At 35.8% G+C, this 20,430-nt stretch overlaps 2 protein-coding genes across 3 annotated transcripts in view; both read right to left on the bottom strand.

The window, feature by feature from the left end:
• The window catches only part of LOC107722463 (TLD domain-containing protein 1-like), a 12,409-nt gene extending 6,112 nt beyond the window's left edge, over positions 1 to 6,297 (bottom strand). Inside the window, 7 exon segments of the mRNA XM_016530818.1 lie at positions 823 to 941; positions 1,017 to 1,134; positions 1,136 to 1,416; positions 3,116 to 3,260; positions 3,705 to 3,935; positions 5,898 to 6,060; positions 6,238 to 6,297. Of these exon segments, the coding sequence (XP_016386304.1) occupies positions 823 to 941; positions 1,017 to 1,134; positions 1,136 to 1,416; positions 3,116 to 3,260; positions 3,705 to 3,935; positions 5,898 to 6,056 (1,053 nt within the window). The 5' untranslated portion in view covers positions 6,057 to 6,060; positions 6,238 to 6,297.
• A 9,800-nt stretch (positions 6,298 to 16,097) lies between these two features.
• Positions 16,098 to 20,430, bottom strand: part of LOC107722478 (coactosin-like protein) — an 8,515-nt gene continuing 4,182 nt past the window's right edge. For both annotated transcript variants that reach the window (XM_016530836.1, XM_016530835.1), the window contains exons 3-4: positions 17,087 to 17,244; positions 16,098 to 16,910 (exon numbers count right to left, since the gene is read on the bottom strand). In XM_016530836.1, the coding sequence (XP_016386322.1) occupies positions 16,800 to 16,910; positions 17,087 to 17,244 (269 nt within the window). In that variant the 3' untranslated portion in view covers positions 16,098 to 16,799. The remainder of the gene's footprint in view (positions 16,911 to 17,086; positions 17,245 to 20,430) is intronic.

Below are 20,430 nucleotides of genomic sequence, written 5' to 3'. Positions count from 1 at the left end.
CAGAGGGAGGCGTGGGTGGGAACTTGGGAGGAGGTTCCGGAGGAGGACGGATATCCGGGAGGAGGCCAGCAGACAGAGACCAGGGGGGCGACGAAGGAGGGAGGAGCCAAGGAGGAGACAGGAGATTTTTGACTCTCAAAGCCGTGATTCCCATTCACTTCCATTATATGACTGACAGACTGCAACGGTTTGAGTTAAAAATCTTTGTTTGTGTTCTACTGAAGAAACAAAGTCACCTACATCTTGGATGCCCTGGGGGTAAGCAGATAAACATCAAATTTTCATTTTTTGGGGTGAACTATCCCTTTAAGATATTTTAACATCAAGCCACTGCTTTCAGCTAAAATACGAGGCCTCTATCCATTATATTGCTTCCTCCAGGGAAAAGTCGACTCAACTGACTGATAGAAATATGTACAGATCAAACACTGCTTACAAATGAAAGCAGTCCAAAACAGTTCTAAACAAATAAGTCAGTGGAATTTGATGTGAGAGGAGAACAGGGGATAGACTTTTTTTACTGGAGGAACTAAGTGTTATTATGGATTATGGACTGTGGATTATGCAAAGTTAAAACACCTTAATGATGGATTTGTTTCTTACAAACATGCAGATTTTCACTTTACAAGAGGTGATGGACTGAAATCGTGTGGATTACTCTCATTCTGACGGCACCCATTCACTGCAGAGGGTGAGCAAGTGATGTAATGCTGAATTTCTTCAAACCTGTTCCAAAAAAGAAACAAACTCTATGGCCTAAGGGTGAGTAAATTTTGAGCAAATTTTCATTTTTGAGTGCTATTCCTTTTGAATTTATCTCACCAAGCCATTCGGCATAGTCTGCTGGCCCTGGTTCAAGTACATGTAATGATTGTTATAGCCTGTGCAGGTGAACACTCGCATGTATGGAAAAATGGAGAAGAGGAAGCACCTGGAATCACCTACAGTGCAAAAAGAAGAAGAAACATTAATTGTGATGCATAACACTGTGTATGGTTTTTTCTTTCCGAACTCACCCTGGAACTGAGGTTTGACCTCCCAGCTTTGAGATGCAAAGCCCCCGAAGATATGCCCTTTAGAGTCCTTTACCAAAATGACAGTGGGACCCCGACTTTTGCAGTTGCCCACCAGCAGGGGTGAAGCTTTCCCCATGTATGTTTGTGGAGAACAGCAACCTCCAGGGGGCACTATGTCCAGCTGGCAGCTGAGGTGACAGGAACATCAGAAGAGGTATATTCAAAAGACAACGGAGGTCACTCCAGGGAGCGTACTGACATGGAGGCAACAGAGTTGGGGGAGGACGGGAGGGCAACCCAACTCCTAGACCCTCACCAATCAGGAGCTCCAAAAACATGGCCATTGCTGGGATCCAGAACAGCCAGTCTTCCAGACAAGGAATATCACACGTATTCTGATCTATAAATCTACAATAAGGACTAATTATATTAAAGGGGTCATATGATGTTGCTAAAAAGAACATTATTTTGTGTATTTGGTGTAATGAAATGTGTTTATGCGGTTTAAGGTTCAAAAACACATTATTTTCCACATTGTGCATCTTATAATATTGGTTATTTCCTATAATGTACAGTTGACTGAATGCTCTGTGACCTTTTGCCTGGTTGTTAAAAAGTGCCTTTTGAGGCACCTTTACTTTATATAATGTAATTTATATTACCCCTGGCCCCGTATGTTTGTTGTTTAGTTTTTTTTTTTGTTCTTTATTTCTTTTTGTGTTGTGATTTTGTATATTTGTTGCTAATCCTAATAAAAAAAAATAAATACAATTTTTTTTTTTTTAAAAGTCTATCGTCCCGGGCCGGGATGAAAATACACATTCAAATATATAAAGTCAGTAATCATAACTTCAGTCAGTTAAAACATCATGATCTGAAAAGTTTACAATTAAGTTTTGCAACTAAGCACCCAAATACAGTAACAGGCAGTGATGTGCATACGAGGATTTAAGTCTTGAAGATATAAAGTAAATACATTAGTTGTATTTAGACATCAGCACAGAAACCATAATCCACTTACTATACATAATCCATTGCGATTTATTTGTTATTAAATAAACGTACGTTTCGCCAGATTGCCCTTCATTCAAGTCTTCGTTTACCCGCGCTCATAACATTAGCACAGAAACTGGTGTACTGGTGATCCGAAAACCGATGCAACCGGTTTTTGACTCGAGAACGAGAATCAGCTCATCGGTTATCAAATCGGACGCGTCCGAAAGAAACGGTTCTCCGTTGAGTGGTACACTCAAGTGATCCGAAAACCGATGCAACCGGTTATTGACTCGAGAACGAGAACCGCTCCAGCAGTGGGTGTGTACGTGTCTTTTAGATATATGGCCCCAGAGGTACTAGATGAAACGATCAACATGAAGCATTTTGATTCTTTCAAGTGTGCTGATATCTACGCTTTGGGACTGGTATACTGGGAGATTGCACGACGGTGTAATGCTGGAGGTGAGGAAAAAGGAGCTTAAATGACCTTCCACCCACAGTATCTTAACAAATGTGATTAATATCAGTGCTTTCACTGGCTGTAGGTGCCATAGAGTTTTGGGGATTGTGTCTCATTACCATTTATTCAGCACAAAATCAGCATATTAGAATGATTTCTGAAGGATCATGTGACACTGGAGTAAATTCTATTTGTTAAAATAGAAAGCAGTTATTTTAAATGATAACAATAGTTCACAATATTACTGTTTTTACTGTATTTTTGATCAAACAAAATGCAGCCTTGGTAAGAACAAGAGATTTATTTAAATACTTAACGAAATTTACTGACAAAACTGAAAAAAGCTTCATCATCATCTTTTGATCATATTTCATATATTAGCAACTTTAGAAATGGCAAAAAATTCCTGTAAAATTTCATCATGAATTTTATGACAAATGTCGTATAAATATGTAAAAATACATTAGTGATTAAATATTTATTTTGAATCATTATGCAGCCCTAATTTGTTGTGTGAAAAACCACTTAGTATATATATATATATATATATATATATATATATATATATACATATCATTTTTCAGTCATACTATTAATTTTTATTTGAATTTAAAACGGTGTTTATTTTGTTACTGTTACAAACCTGAAGATTTTAATTCAGAGGTCAGCTGTTCTGCCAGAAGCTTAACACCTTGAGGCCCATCACCCATGCGATCTGGTTGCCAAGCTCGCAGATGCCCCCTGTGGGCTAGAGTCTGCACTGCAGCTGAAACCAGGTCCTCCACAAACTATTCAATAAACAAAACAAAAAAAAATATTATGATATCATAGCAGCAAGAATGATTTAGAAATTGAATTGAGATGTTTTATTGTTAAATTGAGTTTGTGGGTCTAAATGGCTATCATGAGTCAGCAAACTAAGTGGTTTATCTGATTGTGGCTTTAATTAACAGTGTTGTTATAGTTAACTAAAGCCATTAAAAAGAATTGAAATGAAGCTGAAATAAAAAATTAAATATTAGCTGAAAATTTAAGCTTAAAAAATGAAATTTATATAGAAATTATTAATCTAATAATTTAATTATTTAAATTTAACAAAATTACGAAAACTTAAACCAAAAATAAAATGAAAACTAAAAATATAAAAATGAATGAATACTATAATAATATATAAATAACACTTAACACCGATACTGAAACACTTTGTATGATTAGATTTTGGTGATACTTACACCTCTGATCTGCTCAGTTGTGGTAGCAGTAGCCTTTGCACCCTCAGCCATTGCCAAGACCAAAGGTGCACGTTCTTCTGCAGTTCCTCTAAGAATATCTGCCAAGAAAATCACCAGCTGCTCGCGACTTATCCCATCACCAGGGGGAACTGGCACTCCTGGATCAATGCTGTGTATGCCCTGAAATACTCTCTTTATCATTGATTCTGAGGCCATCTTCGCCATTGTCATCTAAAACAAATAAAAGGAAAACTGAAAAGTCAATATCCATGTATGTTAAAGGGATATTTTACTCAAAAATGAAAATTTTGTCATCATTTACTCACTCTCATGTCATTCCAAACCTGTATGAGTTTCTTTCTTATGTTGAACACAAAAGAAGATATTTTGAAGAATTTTGAAGAACCAAACAGTTGTTGGTCCCCATTGACTTCCATAGTATTTATTTCTCTACTACGGAAGTCAATGGGGACCAAAGAAAGTAGTTTCGCTTTCACAACGAAACACACAGCGTCTTCAGGACATGGCGGCGGCAACAATACTACAGCGAGAATAAAAGTTATGGTTTCTTTCTTTGCGTGAACATTTGGGTGGTGTTATGCAAATCTTCCCACATCGTGACGTAGGTATGTGGGGGCGTGTTAGAACGAGCCGTTTTAGGTAGGTGTGGCTGACTCTTAACTTTTATAAAGAATATCTCTTTGGATTTGAGACTTTAGTCTTTGCAACTTTACAGATCTTCTTTATGCACCAAGAGCTTGTAACACTCCAAAGAGTAAGGAAAAATTTAAATCGCATCATATGACCCCTTTAAATAGTTCTTTTGGTGTGCACTATATCTGTTGGTTAGATTTGTTATCATTAACTAAAACTAAAAGTGCAATAAAAGACCAACAACTGTTTGGTTCTTCAAAATTCTTCAAAATATCTTCTTTTGTGTTCAACATAAGAAAGAATCTTATTCAGGTTTGGAATGGTATGTGGGTCAGTAAATGATGACAAAATGTTCATTTTTGGGTGAACTATTCATTTAAGTGTTGGCACAGACATGCAATTTAAACAACAGAAGTTTGAATGACTTGCATCAGTTCACCAGTCATAACATTTACATTTATGTTTTAGCACATGCTTCTTTTTAGATATTCTACAATACTCTTCTGCCTTTTTACAAATAATATCAGACAACATTTAAATGTTTATCCAATAACAATACCCAATTATTTATAACTGTCCCTTCCATGAGGAAGTAATTACTGTATGTGGAAATTTTGAAAATATGTGGGCATTTTCTAAAATCAGTTCCCATGTGGTCTTTGAAACATTCAGTTTAAGCCAGTGTTATTTTAGTATAAATTGGATACTATTATACTACAATAATTTGAATTTTTATTATTTTTTATATTTTATTTTTCATTGTAATTTTAGTTAAAATTTCAGTAATTTTGGTGTATGTTTTGTCATTTCTGTCAGGACCACTATCAGCAAAGATGATTGACAATTAGCATACAGTTTGGATTGGCGGTATGGTTCTGTTCTGGAGAACTTCAAGAACTCCCTGCGCATCAATGCAGCCTAGCATGGATAAGAGCAGGGAGAGCAGCGATAACCCCCCAGGGTAAACAGAACAGAACCAACATAAATGTACGGCAGATATCGTTAAAGTTCAATAATGTTATGTACACATTTTAGAATTAGTCTGATTCAAAGGAGAATCAGAAGGCTGAATCCTGACTGACAGAGGAGGAGTTGGGGATGGAGGAGGGTAATTAGCTATTGAGCAATGCGAAAACTGCTGATAATACTGAGAGACCTTATATATGAATGCTTAGATAGGTGTCGTATTCCTATAGGTAGATGGGGATCAGCTGAGAGTCAGCTGATGCGAGCTTGACTAACGTGACCTGCCAGAACTAAAGCTACGCTTGATTTTTATAATTTTTTAAGTATAATAGTTTTTATACATTTTCATATCAGTTTTAGTTATTTATTTTAGTTTCAACTATAATAACCCTGGTTCAATATGATGTCACACCGGAACACAAAATCATTAAGGATAGTGCCATGCAATCTTTTCTAACGCTAACAACGACATAATAGTCAACAAACTTAATCAAATAAATGTTGTCATACAGACTGCAGCAGTTTAAGTATAACAGATCCAGCTGAATGTATTGTTATGTCACAGATGCTTACCTTCAACATGTCTAGGGATAAAACCTTCCCCGTTTTTCCAGATGAAACAGAGGAGCCAGATCCACGAAGCCTGTCAAATGTCCCCTCTATAACAGGTCTCTCATCCAGACGAAAACGAGCCAGTCGTTTCTGCGCTACAACACTATCAGCGTTCCCCATCACCCTGAAGGAAAACAGGAATCAATGTAAAAAAAATAAATGAACTAATTAATGGAATTAAGTGTCATGGGCACAACAGAATACATTAAATGTTTATCCAGCTACCGACTGAGTGCTAATGGAAATTTTTGAAATACAGTGCACACTTGAGTTATGAAAGGCTGAAGTGGGATTTTCAGACCTGCTCAGCGGTTCAGTCAGTGTGACATTTCGACTCACGATGTAAACAACACACACACACACACACTATTTCCTGGTTCTGCACTACATCACGCGCAGAGGACCAATGAATGGAGAGAAACTTCAATACGCGCTGTGATTGGCTGAATCAGAGCTGCGTCATCCGCGGAGTGATAGTGGTTTTCGTAGAGGCAAATTAGCGAACAACATATTATACATTTGTTTATTTTGTTAGGAAATACATAAGAAGAAGTGGGCTCAATGTAAACCAAATTTTGCACATTTTATAAATGACTTTAAATTATATGTAAATCTCTTAGAACAAACAAAAAACAAAAAAGCATTGAAAACATGTAATGCTCTGAAAGCATTGAACTTTATGTAATCTTCCTTCTTCCTTTTTTTTTCTTTTTTTCTCTGGAAGCTAATAATGTTAATTTGATAATGTGAATATGTAATACCTCATGTTCCTGTGGCATTGAATTAATAAAGCATAAAAAATAAATAATTAAATAGAGGCAAATTAGCTGGAAATTGTATCAAAAATAATAAGAACGAAGGATACTATTACATTTACCAGTATTTAAAAAAACACCACACGGTATCTAGTTTTTCTACGGCCACCACTTTTTAATCTTAGTTAATACTTGTTTTTAATACTAACAAGGGAGTGCTACAAGGGACACGAGGGAGTGCTAGGGGTCCGCTGAATAAAGAATTATGAAAATGTTAACGATTACAAAGGGGGTTACATCTGAATTTTTTTTCTCACACATATAGATTTGATTGATTTCTTTCATAAATTGCATTGACTGCTCTAAAATATGAGAAACCAATGTTTCAGGAGTTTAGGACGTGCTTATTCGATAACTCTTTTATTTCCTATTTGGGTTTCTGTATATGATTTTTTTAAGATTAACTGTTTTTCCAAGGCATTGTTGGATATCAGTGTTTCCCGCCATATATATCCAAAGATTTGATTTCAAATCATAGCTATTAAACTATTTCTTGTTAGGATTTTAAATCTGTATTTAACCTCAGAATGATCTCAAAGTAAAAAGAGGTGCTAACGTCTGATTTTGTGGTGGCTGTGCTTTAAATTAAATTATTATAATCTTAATTCAAGGGATGAATGATTTTGATTTTGTGTCCAGTCCTGCTGTAAGGTTAACCCTGCCTGCATTGCATGTTTCAAAATGATTAATAGTTGAAAACATAAGAAATTTAGAAAAGTGATCAAAAAGTAATTAAATGTAATCAGTTACATTACATTATAAAGTAATTGAAATAGTTACACTACTTATTACATTTTAAATAGGGTAACTTGTAATCTGTAACCTATTACATTTCCAAAGTAGGCCTATCCTTCCCAACAGTGTGTGTGTGTGTGTACCTGTTTTTCTATTCTGGTGGGGACTTAAACCTGAATACACACAGACTCATGGGGACTCGTGTCACGTTGGGGACCTAAATTGAGGTCCCCATGGGTAAACAAGCTAATAAATCACACACACTCTAAAAAATGCTGGGTTAAATATAACCCAGTGCTGGGTAAAATAGGGACAAACCCAGCAATTGGGTTGTTTTGACCCAGCATTTTTTAGAGTGCAGAATTAAGTTTTTTGAAAATGTAAAAATGCACAAAGTTTCCTGTGAGGGGTAGGTTTAGGGGTAGGGTTGGTGTAGGGCAATAGAATATACAGTCTGTACAGTGGAAAAACCATTACGCCTATGGAGAGTCCCCACAAGGATAGCAAACCAGACATGTGTGTGTGTGTGTGTGTGTGTGTGTGTGTTCGTGTATAATTAGTTTGATGTTAGTAGTGCCTATTGTTGTCCAGAAGAGGGTAGACTAACACAGTTATTTAAAGCATCAGCTTTGTCTTTTCCGTAGGGTTTACAGATCTTTCTCAGCAGGCGATGAAAAACGCCTTTTAAGGGCATGAGATTCATGTGAGATCTGGGCGTGATGCCCGCTGACGTTCATCAGTCTTAACCAGAAGTTTTAAAAGAAGCCGTTTAAGGGCATTTCCTTAAACTGAAAGTGTTAGTTTAAAAAAACAGAAATGGAAATAGTCAAATGAATTGGGAGGGATAGTATTCACGTCTGTGCGACGGAGACCGAAAGACGGGCTATCATAATGCAATGAATGAAGCGCAAAAGCTCACGGCAACGCAAATGAATGTTCTGCGCATGCGCATCAATCATCCGCCCAGCATGGAGGCTTGTTGAACTCTGTGCCAGTGCTCAGGGCTGAGATTCTCTACTGCTATGAGGATTCCTTACTTCTCTCAAATTAGTGGAAGCTGATCATTAACTGTCAAATGTATGTGCACACATTTGTTTTTTTACATGTCTATAACGTTCTATTAACTTAAATGATTTATATCCCTTATCCCATATATCCCTCTCAAAACCTTTCTTAATTTACATCTTCTAAACATCATTTAGCCAAATAATGATCTTTAAAAAAGCATCATATGACCCCTTTAAGCTGTGTTTTTGTGACTGCTCCCTACAGTGTAGATGATAGTTTTTTACAGTTCTTTTAAAGCCAAAACCACCACACAGAGAGACATTTACTATAATCAAAAATAATATAGAAGCTATATTATATAGCTATATTACTGTATATAGCTGTAGAGGCCTCTCATAGATGCATTGGTTTTCATGCCAAGACTGTTATTTATTACATCCTACACTTAAATCTAACCCTCATACCACTCAACATTAAATTGAAATCAATTACATTAATAATTTGCTTTTAAGCATGATGATTTATGAGCTTTTCAAATTGGTAAAATGTTAACTTCATGAGAATTATCTTTAAGTAATCTTGAAAAAGCCAAGGCTTATACATAATACAGGTCACAGAGCATGTGGACTACTATGTGAAGTTCACATGACGGGTTTTTACAACCTAATTTTACATTGTCAGTGTGTACAGTGCAGTCCTAACGAGCAGGTGTAAACCGCAACAACGCAGCTATTGTGCTGCAAACCAACCTGCTTACGGTTTGTACATGCATAGACCTGGCCTTTTTCAATTTTGTTGTTCCTGTGGAAGTTTGGTGCTAATTGAGCATATAGAATCAAACGTGACAGCATGTGGAGAGAAGTAAAAATTCTAATTTATTTCATGAAGCATAACTAATGTGCCGTTGATGTACTGAGTTATTTATATACTGTAATATTTAAATATGCTGCGATGATTCTATAACAATCATGCCTCCTTTCTAGCTTCAATATGAGTAATATAACCCAGTCACACATATCCCAATGTACTGTATATATAGCCTACTACAGTATATAAGCTCATAAATTCCCCATAGCCTAATATCTATCTTGTAATACAACTATTAAATTGCTTATTATATTGAACATGTATATTTTATTATTACTATTTAAATGTTAATCTAAATGTTAGCAATGTTGCATAACACAACTATTTGCATTGAAAGGTCATATCCTGTAGCTCTGTGTATCTTCGTTAAACATGTTTCTAACAGGCACAGACACAACCCGAGAGAAACGTTATCATTTTAAACCGAAAGGTTTCTCTGGCAGTAAGAGTAGTCACTTTTTGTGGCAGCTCCAATCTGCAAGTTGAGGCATGAGGTTTCTCTCTTTCTTTTCGGATGCTTCTTCTTTCTCCTTCCTTTATCTGCCACAGCCCTATATGGTAAAAGTCTGTAGCACACTCAGTATACAGGAAATTGTGAAAACCTTAGCACCCACACTCATGCAAACACGCTGTGTTCTCTGTGGTGCTCATTTGTGTTTAACCATATTACTGTCATCAATGAAACACATTGTTTGATAAGAATCTAACAATTCACTCATTAAGAAAACACCCTTTGTTTATTCCTTCTTTTAGTTTTCTGTCTATCCTATCTTTATTTGAATATCATCACATGCACATTAAACTATGTCATGAGTGCCTTCAAGTGTGACTGATGCATAGCACCTGTATCTGGTTAAAAATATCAAGGGCTCTGTGTTTAAAAAATCTTAGTCTTAATTATGCCCTAACTCTTGCACGCTCATTTTTGTTCTCATTTTAGTATAGTTATACAACTTAATACTGTATATAATATATTGACGGTTATTTTCCAGTATGATACACTATCTTAAAATTTAAATGAACCCATCATGAAATATGAGGTCAAATGGTTTGACAGATATTTTATTATAGGGGGTGTACTTGAGATTTCTAATTAGATAGTCATAATTAAACAGCTGAATTTGTGTGGGACTATAAAAGCTGACCTATTCTTTTGATCTTTGCGCTTGACCTTTCATTGCATTGTGTTGGTCTCTGCATTGGATTGCAAGAAGTGGGCCTAATCAATAAATGAATAACTTTGTTATCCAGCTCATTGACCCATATACTAAAGAGCGATAGCCCAATTAAACAGACATTTCTAGTGGGCTAACATTTCAGGGAGATTGATAGATTTGTTTGGAATAATTAAACAGATACAGACAGAGTTTCTGGTTAGGGTGCTTCCTCGTTCAGTACTGAAATATTCTGTTGGTACCTGGTTAATGTTTATAGTTGCATTTATGAATCCTTGACAGTGCTGCATTCTCATGTTACACTGTAAAATCCAATAGTTTACCTAGTTAAATTGGCTGGTCAAGTACAAATCTGACTAGTAGAAAAAAAATCATTTTTTGATTTTGCAGATTAATTTTACCCTGAATTTGAGGCATTTTCCTGACCAATTAGCATTTCTACAAAACAAACCTTCATGAAGCTCTGTAACATTCAAGAGGGGGCTGAATCCAACCCACAACTGAACATATGGTCAGTGAATGATGCGAGGCTCTTGTTCTAAAGAGTGTATTATAATATTTTATGTGTAAAAATATTGCTGTTATTAAATAGCTCCAGAACTTTCAACACCTGTGGTCAGCAACACATGAGAACATTGCAAGTTGGGTTGTTGGGAACACTGCTGGTGATGGGGACCCGAACATTGGCCAGCAGGTTAGTGACAATCGGAGCACTGAGCCAGGTTTGGCTGGTTGGAGTGCATCTTGTTAGCTCATGACAATGGCAGCACTGTGCCAGAGCCTGAATGGTTCACAGGAACATTGCGAAGTGACCCATTCACTCACTCTCAATGGGCGCCCCTTTCTTGCCCCAGTTAAATCCCATCTTCCTCTTCCCCCAAAGCCAGACTCAACCAAACTAACCAGCAGTCCCTCATGCCATTGTCGCTAGATTTCCTGTAGCCTTAGGCCCAGATGTAAATAAAGGTGTTTGTATTTAAACAAATTCCCCTTAGCCAGCACCTCCGAAACATCAGAAAACTCTATAATAAGGCAAAACAGCAGATCATTGAGTAAACCCTGCCCTCCACTTGGGCTCTTCCATTCTAGCCATGAAAGGTTAACAAAACACTGTGTTTGTTGTCATCAGACTCCTACACTACTGACTTGACTTAACTGCCAATCAAAATAGATTTCATGTAAAATAGCCTTAAGCCGCTAACAATTGTTTAATGTGTGCAAATTACTAATTTGGTGAGCAAAGGTGTGCAAACCATACTTACACATACTTGAAGGTTTAGAGTCTTTTTAAAAAAGAAAATAATACTTTTATTCAGCAAGGATGCATTTAAAAATGAAAATGTCACTTTCTTCAGTAGCACAACAGTTCAAAAGTATCAAAAGTATTTGTACACAGACACACACTGTGTGTGTGTGTGTGTGTGTGTGTACAAAATACTTTGAAAATAGTAAATGTAGGGGTCAGAATTTTTTCTTAAAGATATTAATACTTTTATTCAGCAATGTATTAAAACTAACAGCAAAGACTTTTACATTATTACAAAATATTTTCATTTTTAAATAAATTCTCTTCTTTTGAACTTTCATTTTATCAAAGATTACTGGAAGAATGTGCATTACTGTTATAATCGCAACTGGCAACCACGAAAATTTTAAGCAGCACGACTTTGATAATAATGAGAAATGTTTTTTGAGCAGCAAAGAAATCAGTATATTAAAGTGATTTCTTCAGGGTCATGTGACCCTGAGGACTGGAGTAATGGCTGCTGCAAATTCAGCTTTGCAAGGAATAAATTGCATTTATAAATATATTATAATAATAGAAACTGTTATTTAAAATTGTATTTAATAAAGTTAATAATATAATAAATTATAAATTTATAATAATGTATACATTAAAAATTAAGTTATTTTCAAATATTTGACAATATTACTGTTTTATGGTACTAATCAAATAAATGCCGCTTTGGTGAACATATAGAGACTACTTTCAAAAACTTTCATTGACCCTTAATATTTAAACACTAGTGTATATTTCTCTTTTGTAATATTATACCAAAACAATCATCACATGGCTTCAGTTATGTGTGTGGGGTATGAAATACGCTTGAAGTTAATGCAGCAATGCATTATGAAATCAGAGTTATTTGATTTCAAGCAAAGGAAAGTAATAAATAGGTTGCTTTTAGAAGGTGGCTTATCTTTTAATTAAATCATTAGTGAATTTATTGTGTGTCTGATTATTAATGAATTTCTTCAAATTTCATTATTCATAATTACTTTTAGATGATCTTAATTGAGTTTATATAATCCTTAAATAGTGTGTGGTAAAAATGCCGCTTTGGTGAACATATAGAGACTACTTTCAAAAACTTTCATTGACCCTTAATATTTAAACACTAGTGTATATTTCTCTTTTGTAATATTATACCAAAACAATCATCACATGGCTTCAGTTATGTGTGTGGGGTATGAAATACGCTTGAACTGGGAGGCCTCTGGAATGCAGGAAGGATCCGAGCAGAATAGCTGGCAGTGACTTCCTTGTGAACAAAATGCCAAAGAATCTTCAGAAACATGTCCACACACACACGCACAACATTTTTGCTCTCAAACACACATTCTGTATGACAGCGAGTTGTAGAAAAGCAAGCAAGCGAGTTGTCAGAACACGTACGCCTCTCAAAGCCCCATAAACGGGCAGGGAGCTAAAGATTAGGACTGGCCTGTCTGACTGAATGAGAGTTTGTGTGGCTTAAACATAACAATCTTGATGACAAGATCAATACAAAGGCCGTCCCTCTGTGTGAGGAGAAACTAATTAACATTCACATGTAATTTATCTCATTAAAGTAGTCCCCAAAGTCACTCAGCAACACCTGCTACTCAGGCTATTCCTGCTAAGATCTGTTACAAACACACATAGGTGCAGTGCAGCTGCTAGCATGTTTAAAATGCTTTTTAGCATGTTGCTAAGTGGTTTCTAGGTGGTCAAAAAAGCCCAACCACAAGTATGGATGTACTAATATTATAATTCTACCCAATAACTGATAGATATTAAAATTTCATTCCATTTTGTCTTAATTAAATATAAAAAACTAAATAATTTTTTTAAATGTTTAATTTAGGTGCCACAATATTATAATGTATAGTATAAAAATTTATATTATTTTTAAATTTGATAAAGATTACATTTAACAGTGCTATTCATTTATTAAAGTATTTGAAGATTAACTTTAAGTGAGTGTTAGATTATGGTAAATATACATTACCGTTCAGAAGTTTGGGGTCGGTACACTTTTTAAAAAAATGTTTTTGAAATCTTATGCTCACCAAAGCTGCATTTATTTGATCAACTTAATTGAGTTTATATAATCCTTAAATAGTGTGTGGTAACATGCTAAAGTCACACACAGACTTAAACATTCAGCACGTGAATCACAACAATGGTAACAATTCAATTTCATTTATTTTCAATTGTAACAATAACCATTTTATTTGCTGTTTTGTTGTGCTACTACTGACACAAGACAGCAAATAAAATTGGCAAATAAAATTAACAACTGTAAAACAAAGCAACTGCATAATTTATTCATGCCGCAATGCACTCTGGGAGTCAGTGAGTAGCTATACTAAGTCATGAGTAAACCTAAATGAAAGGATCAAGTACCCCCTACAGTTCTTTTTTAGTTACTAGAACTCTCGTGTAAGTAAACTATACTAACTAAGCATTTGTCAGTACAACATACTATTCCTCTTTCACTTTACTTCGTTTTTTCAAGGCAATCGGTTTGCATGCTTTTTTTAAGTAAGCCCAACTAATTAGATTTTACAGTGTACCTTTGATCATTCAAAAAAGTGTACGATTTTTTTGCCAGTAAGATTTTTTAAGATAAAAATGATTTTATCAAGCGAGTATGCAATGATTTCATTAGAAGTTAAATTAAACATTTTTTACATTGTTAAAAATATATCTATTTCAAGTAAATCCTTTTTTTTTTTTACTTTATATTCACCGAAGAATCCTGACAAACAATAAAAAAATAGTATCCACAAAAATATTAAGCAGCAAAACTGTTTTCAACATAGATAATAAAAAGAAATGTTTCTTGAACACCAAATCAGCATATTCTTAAAGATTATTTGACTGAAATAATGGAATATGACACTTTTTAAAAAAATGTTTTTGAAATCTTATGCTCACCAAAGCTGCATTTATTTGATCAAAAATACAGTATAAACAGTAATAATCTTGAAATATTATTTTACATTTAGAATTTTAAATAACCGTTTTCTATTTTAATATTATATATATATATATATATATATATAATCTTTTGTCTTATCTGATGAAAAAAATAATAAATGTATAATTTTTAAAGTAAAAATGTCTTTAAAACACTTTTGAACAGCTGTGTAATTGAAATGGAACATGTACAATTAAACAATACTGACTTATACCAATATATAAAAAAATGCCTGTCATTTTTTAAAGTAAAAATGCATCTCTTCTATTGTTCATATCGTTAGGACAAACAGTGCAGCACGATTTACATGCCAAGGTTTAATACTAGCAATGCTAAGCTCTACTGACCCAATTTGACTAACTATTAAGACAACACAAACATGTAGATTTTCCACAGGCCCTAATTTCAGCGTCTACATTCCTGCCTCACGTCTCTCTGTGCTACCAAAACTCAGCGTCATAAAAGCAGCCTGGAAGAAGTTTATAGATTATGGATTAAGCAATTATGCAGTTGGGCACACATCTGTTGGACTGAACGCAAGGCAAGGAGAGTAGGAAGAAAGATCGGGGGAGGAGAAAAGAAGAAAAGAGGTTACAACAGAGGGGAAAGGGGGGTGGGAAATGTTTTTGGGGGCCATTATTGACAGGCTTTGGAGCAGAGCAGCTTGGCGTGAGGCAGCCTGACCACAGCGGTGGCCATGACAACCCCTGGGAGTCCCCCATAAACCTTCTGGGATTGTTGGCATTCGTGCAGAAGAGTGTTGTGCCAAGCAGCTGGCATTACCTTAGCGATGGAAAATAGCATCGAAGTATGGTAGCTTTATTCCACCATAGGAAACAATGATTAGTTAACGACTTTTTTTTTTTCACAATTCTGAGTTGTATCTCACAGTTTTGACTTTTGTTTCTCATTGAAGTTGGAATTGCGATGTTAACTTGCAATTGCGAGACATAAATTCTGAAAATAAAAATCAGAATTGTGAGACATAAACTCGTTATGAGAAAAAAAGATATAAACTCAGAATTCAGAGGATAGTCAGAATTGCAAGATTTAAACTCAGAATTGCAAGAAAAATGTCAGAATGTGTCTCGCAATTTTTACTTTTTTCCTCAGAAATCTGTCTACATCTTGCATTTTTGGTTTTTTTTGTTTCAACCACAGAATAAAAAAGGTAATTGCAACTTGAAACAAAGTCTGAATTGAGAAACCGCAGATATTATTTAATTATAATTTTTTTAATCCATGGCAGAAACGGGCTTCCATATCAAAGAGTAATCACAAACAAAGCAAAATATAACACACAGGGACAAAACATCTTGAAAAAACAACAATTTTATTCTGACGTGATTGCTTTTGTGACCATCTTATTTCTTTTCTTGGCTCGGGAGGCATTTTTATTTTAAAGGAAGAAGCACAGGTTGTGTTTTTAAAGCAAATCAAACCTACTTTTTAATAAAAAAAGAAAAATGACATTCTTGGGTATTTTGATTTAAACCAGAATGGAGGCTACACTAGAGAAATGGCTGCTCCTTGGTCGGGTGGAGAGTGCGAAACAGCCAATCAGAGCTACGAGATCCTTTAAGACTCCACCCCCTGCATGCAAGTTAGCCAGTCACAGTGCAGTGTCTGCAAACACACACATACACAAATGCACACATTCCATGATGTCTTCCTCTCCATGGGAGATTGAGACAGTAAACACAGTGGTCTGTATTCAGCGGGGAGATGAAGATTTATAATAAACCCCTTAGAAAACAATGCTGGACTTGTATGCTCTCCATTGATTATACAGTTACAAAAATGCCCCTGAAGAAAAAGAGAACCTCATAGCACTAGTAGAGATGACTTTGAGATGATGCACAGTACAGTAGATAGATATATCAACCATGGCCAGACTGGCAAGAGGGGTGAGGTATGTATATTTATGTTTGTCTGTGTATGTCTGTGTGTGCGTGTGTATGAGATGACGTTTTCCTCTTCCTTCTCCACCAACCCTATGGAACCCGCCCCCAAGTTCTATTCGGCCTGGGCGTCGTAGTTGGCCCCGCCGGCCTTTTTCAGCTCGTTGCGGAGATAATCCTCCTCCAGCTCTCTGGGATCACTTATCATGAACTCCTTGGCAAAGTTCTGCATGGAAAAACATACTATGAGTGATGGAGAGAAAGGCATGTTTGCATGTACGCACCAATTTGTTTACAGTGAAAAAGACCTTGAAATCTGCTTGTCTGGGTGTGGCGAAGTTTGTAAGTCTGAGAGAGTTTGCATATGGTATAAGCTATGGAATCAAATAATGCAAAACCCACCTGCACGATGTCTTTTACCAGTGTCTTGTCAGTGCTAATCTTGGCTCTTTGCAGTCCGCTGATGTTTTCGCCAATCCAGGTGATGAGAGTGAATTTGGCACGCTTGCTCATGGCATCACCCGTTGTGATCCTTACAAACCCGAAGAGACGGTTGTCATCTGAGAGTCAAAGAGAAAGAAATCCTTAAGTTGTGAAATTTTCTGGATAGTTGCTCGTTTCTTTTATGACTGTGAATTGTTTAAAAATGTTAAATGCGTAACTATTTAAATTAATTACATATAAAGCAAAACATTTGCTGAGAAAAGCCAACTAAACTAAAGATTAACCAGACTTTACTCTGGCAGACAAGAAAATCATTGAAGATACATTATGAAAAGTGGCTTTAGAAGTCAATTTTTCTTATTGGATTGAAAACATTTTAAATAAATGAATACATTTTAAAATATAGCTGCAGGCAGCAATTACGGGGCCAAGCACTACAGAGGCAAAATGAGCTAAGCATGGCATGGAGCGTCAGACCAACTGCAGCAATGAGTAATTAAAGCCATTTTAGGATGACTATTTGAAATGGCTGAAAAATAAAATACAAACACTAAAAATATGATTTAATGGCTTATCACTTTTGACCAATAGGTGGTGCTGTTATCAAATATATGTGGTGTGTTTTGTGTTAAGTGACAATGGCACACACAAAGTTTGGTGTCAATATGTATATGTATTACATTATATGTAATACATTTGCCGAAATACAGCCTCAGAGTCATTTTGGCATCATGCTTCAACTTTGTAGCGGCACTATACAAAAACGGTTTCGTCTATCGACGCAAAATTCATAACTTTTTTTCAGCACGGTCTGAAGATGATCGATTTTGGTGAAAATAAGACTAACGGTTGAGGAGGAGTTCGAAAACGTATGTTTTCAACATAAATCATAATGGCGGACAGGAAGTTCAGCTGACTATGGCATAATCCTCTTGACCAATAAGTGGCGCTGTTACCAAATTGATGTGGCATGGTCAGTGTGAGGTGACAATGGCACATACAAAGTTTGGTGTAAATATGTCAAAGCTATGCAGAGATACAGCCCTCAGATGCAGTTTGGCATCTTTTCAGCAAATTCGTTGATGCGCTAAACGAAAACCGTTTCGTATAGACACGAAATCCATAACTTTTTGTCAGCTTGGTCTGAAGATGATCCGAGTCAAATTTGGTGAAAATCGGACTAACGGTCTAGGAAGAGTTCGAAAAAGTAGGTTTTCAACATGAATCAAAATGGCGGACAGGAAGTTCAGCCAATTATGGCAAAATTGGTATCAATGTTCTCGGCATGATCCAAGGAATCTATCAACATCAGTCTCATTACAATAGGCTAATGTAAGCAAAAGTTATTAGGATTTTTAGAAATTTCATTATAACCCCCAAACTTTTTGAGTACCATCAGGGCATGGCGTCAAAGATGCATGCCGAGTTTCGTAACGATACGTCAATGCGTTCGTAAATTATAGCATTTTATGACAAAATTCAAAATGGCCAACGCCCAAAATGGCTGACATGGGAAAACCATTCAGAAGTTATAAGCAAAAATAGCCATTTTTCAAATCTTCTGACCACTAGGTGGCACTGCGCCGAAACACTGCAGGTAGCTTTAAGTCATGCTTGTTATAACACACACCAAGTTTGGTTTCAATACGCCAAACCGTTGTGGAGATATAGCCTCACATCCATTTTAGCGTGCTTTTTGTAGAATTCGTTCGCGCGTTATTCGAGAACGGTTGGACGAATCAACTTGAATTCCATAACTTTTTGCCAGCATGGTCTAAAGATGATCTGAGCCAATTTTGGTGAAAATCAGACAAACCATCTAGGACGAGTTCGAAAAAGTAGGTTTTTCAGAAAATTCAAAATGGCAGAAAATTTTTCATGACGGAAAATGACATCATATAGAATTTTGTTTCTAGCCCTTACGGTTCAAAAGTTATTAGCATAAACATGAGTGAAACTTTGGACAAGCGGTGGCACTAGAGAGTTTAAGTTAGAGACTCCAAATTTGCTATGGTGACTCTTCAGACTGTGCTCTATCAGTGTGCCAAATTTCATAACTTTCCTGCAAGCGGTTCTATGGGCTGCCATAGACTCAATAGCAGAAGAAGAAGAAGAAAAAGAAAGCCAACGGATACAATAGGTGCCATCGCACCTTCGGTGCTTGGCCCCTAATAAACAATAATAATAAATAATAAAAAAATTATAAAGTAACCAGGGCGGGGGGAGTCAGTACAGTTTGGTTTACTTCCATATTACTGAACATAAGCCTATTACTGGCCTACAGTCACAAACACTGACATCTACGTTTGCTTTTGGTTTGTAATTATTTTAAGTCAACAACTTATTTCACTTTCATAATCCGGCCTTTTCTAGTTAAACAGTATATTTAACAAGAAAACCGAGTGAAAAGTGAAGTGGAGCAATGGTGCCTGGAGGGGAGGAGTTAAAATAGTAAGTGGGATTCATTATGTCAACTGAAAGGGTGGTGCAAACTATTACATTTTGATAGGGCATTTTTATTTGGAATAACATGCATCAATGAATCAAGAACAATAAAACATGGAACTTGATTTAAAGTAGATATAATCAGGGTTGATTTCATCTTGAAGCTCATATTAATGTGCTTCATTATTGTCACTCCAGTCAAGTTTAGCTGAACTTTGTCTGTTTAATAACAAGGAAGAGCTTGGATTTGACTGAACACTGTCTCCATTGTAGCAAGTGTTTTGAATCTACACTATTGCATTGTTTTCCTTTCCAGAGAAAGACGTCATGATATGAAATGCAATCTGAGAGCATCACGTGCGAGCAGCGGACAAGGCTGGGAAATTTAAGCTCTATGACATCATACAACATGAAAAACAAGGAATAGAGAAAGTGGGTGAGGACAGGAGGTGATCTAGTTAAACTCTATTGATAAGGGTGATTTACAGTGTAATATTTTATCTGTAACACTCCCTGTCTCTCTCAGCTTTACAGCTGGCCACTTCCTCCCAAATGTGCTACAACTGCATTGCAGTGGCACTGGGACTAGATTCAAAGATAACATCAATTGCACTTATGGCGTGCTTCTGTTTAGACACTGACAGTATCAGAGAGATATTGTGCGGAAGAAAGCTCTTGTTAAACCATTCATTCAAATGTTAGTGGTGCACACCTTTGCACTTTGATCTTTATTGATCTGTGAAAATAGTTTTCAAACTTCTGCTTATATGCCTAATAATTATAGCGATAAACACATATACATTAAATTATATATATATATATATATATATATATATAAAATATAAAAATGTATATAT

This window comes from Sinocyclocheilus rhinocerous, unplaced genomic scaffold, assembly GCF_001515625.1.
Source record: "Sinocyclocheilus rhinocerous isolate Xijiao unplaced genomic scaffold, SAMN03320098_v1.1 scaffold604, whole genome shotgun sequence".
In the NCBI taxonomy this organism is placed as follows: Eukaryota; Metazoa; Chordata; class Actinopteri; order Cypriniformes; family Cyprinidae; genus Sinocyclocheilus; species Sinocyclocheilus rhinocerous.
Note: the sequence above shows the minus strand (reverse complement) of the source record. Positions and strands in the feature narration are given on the sequence as shown.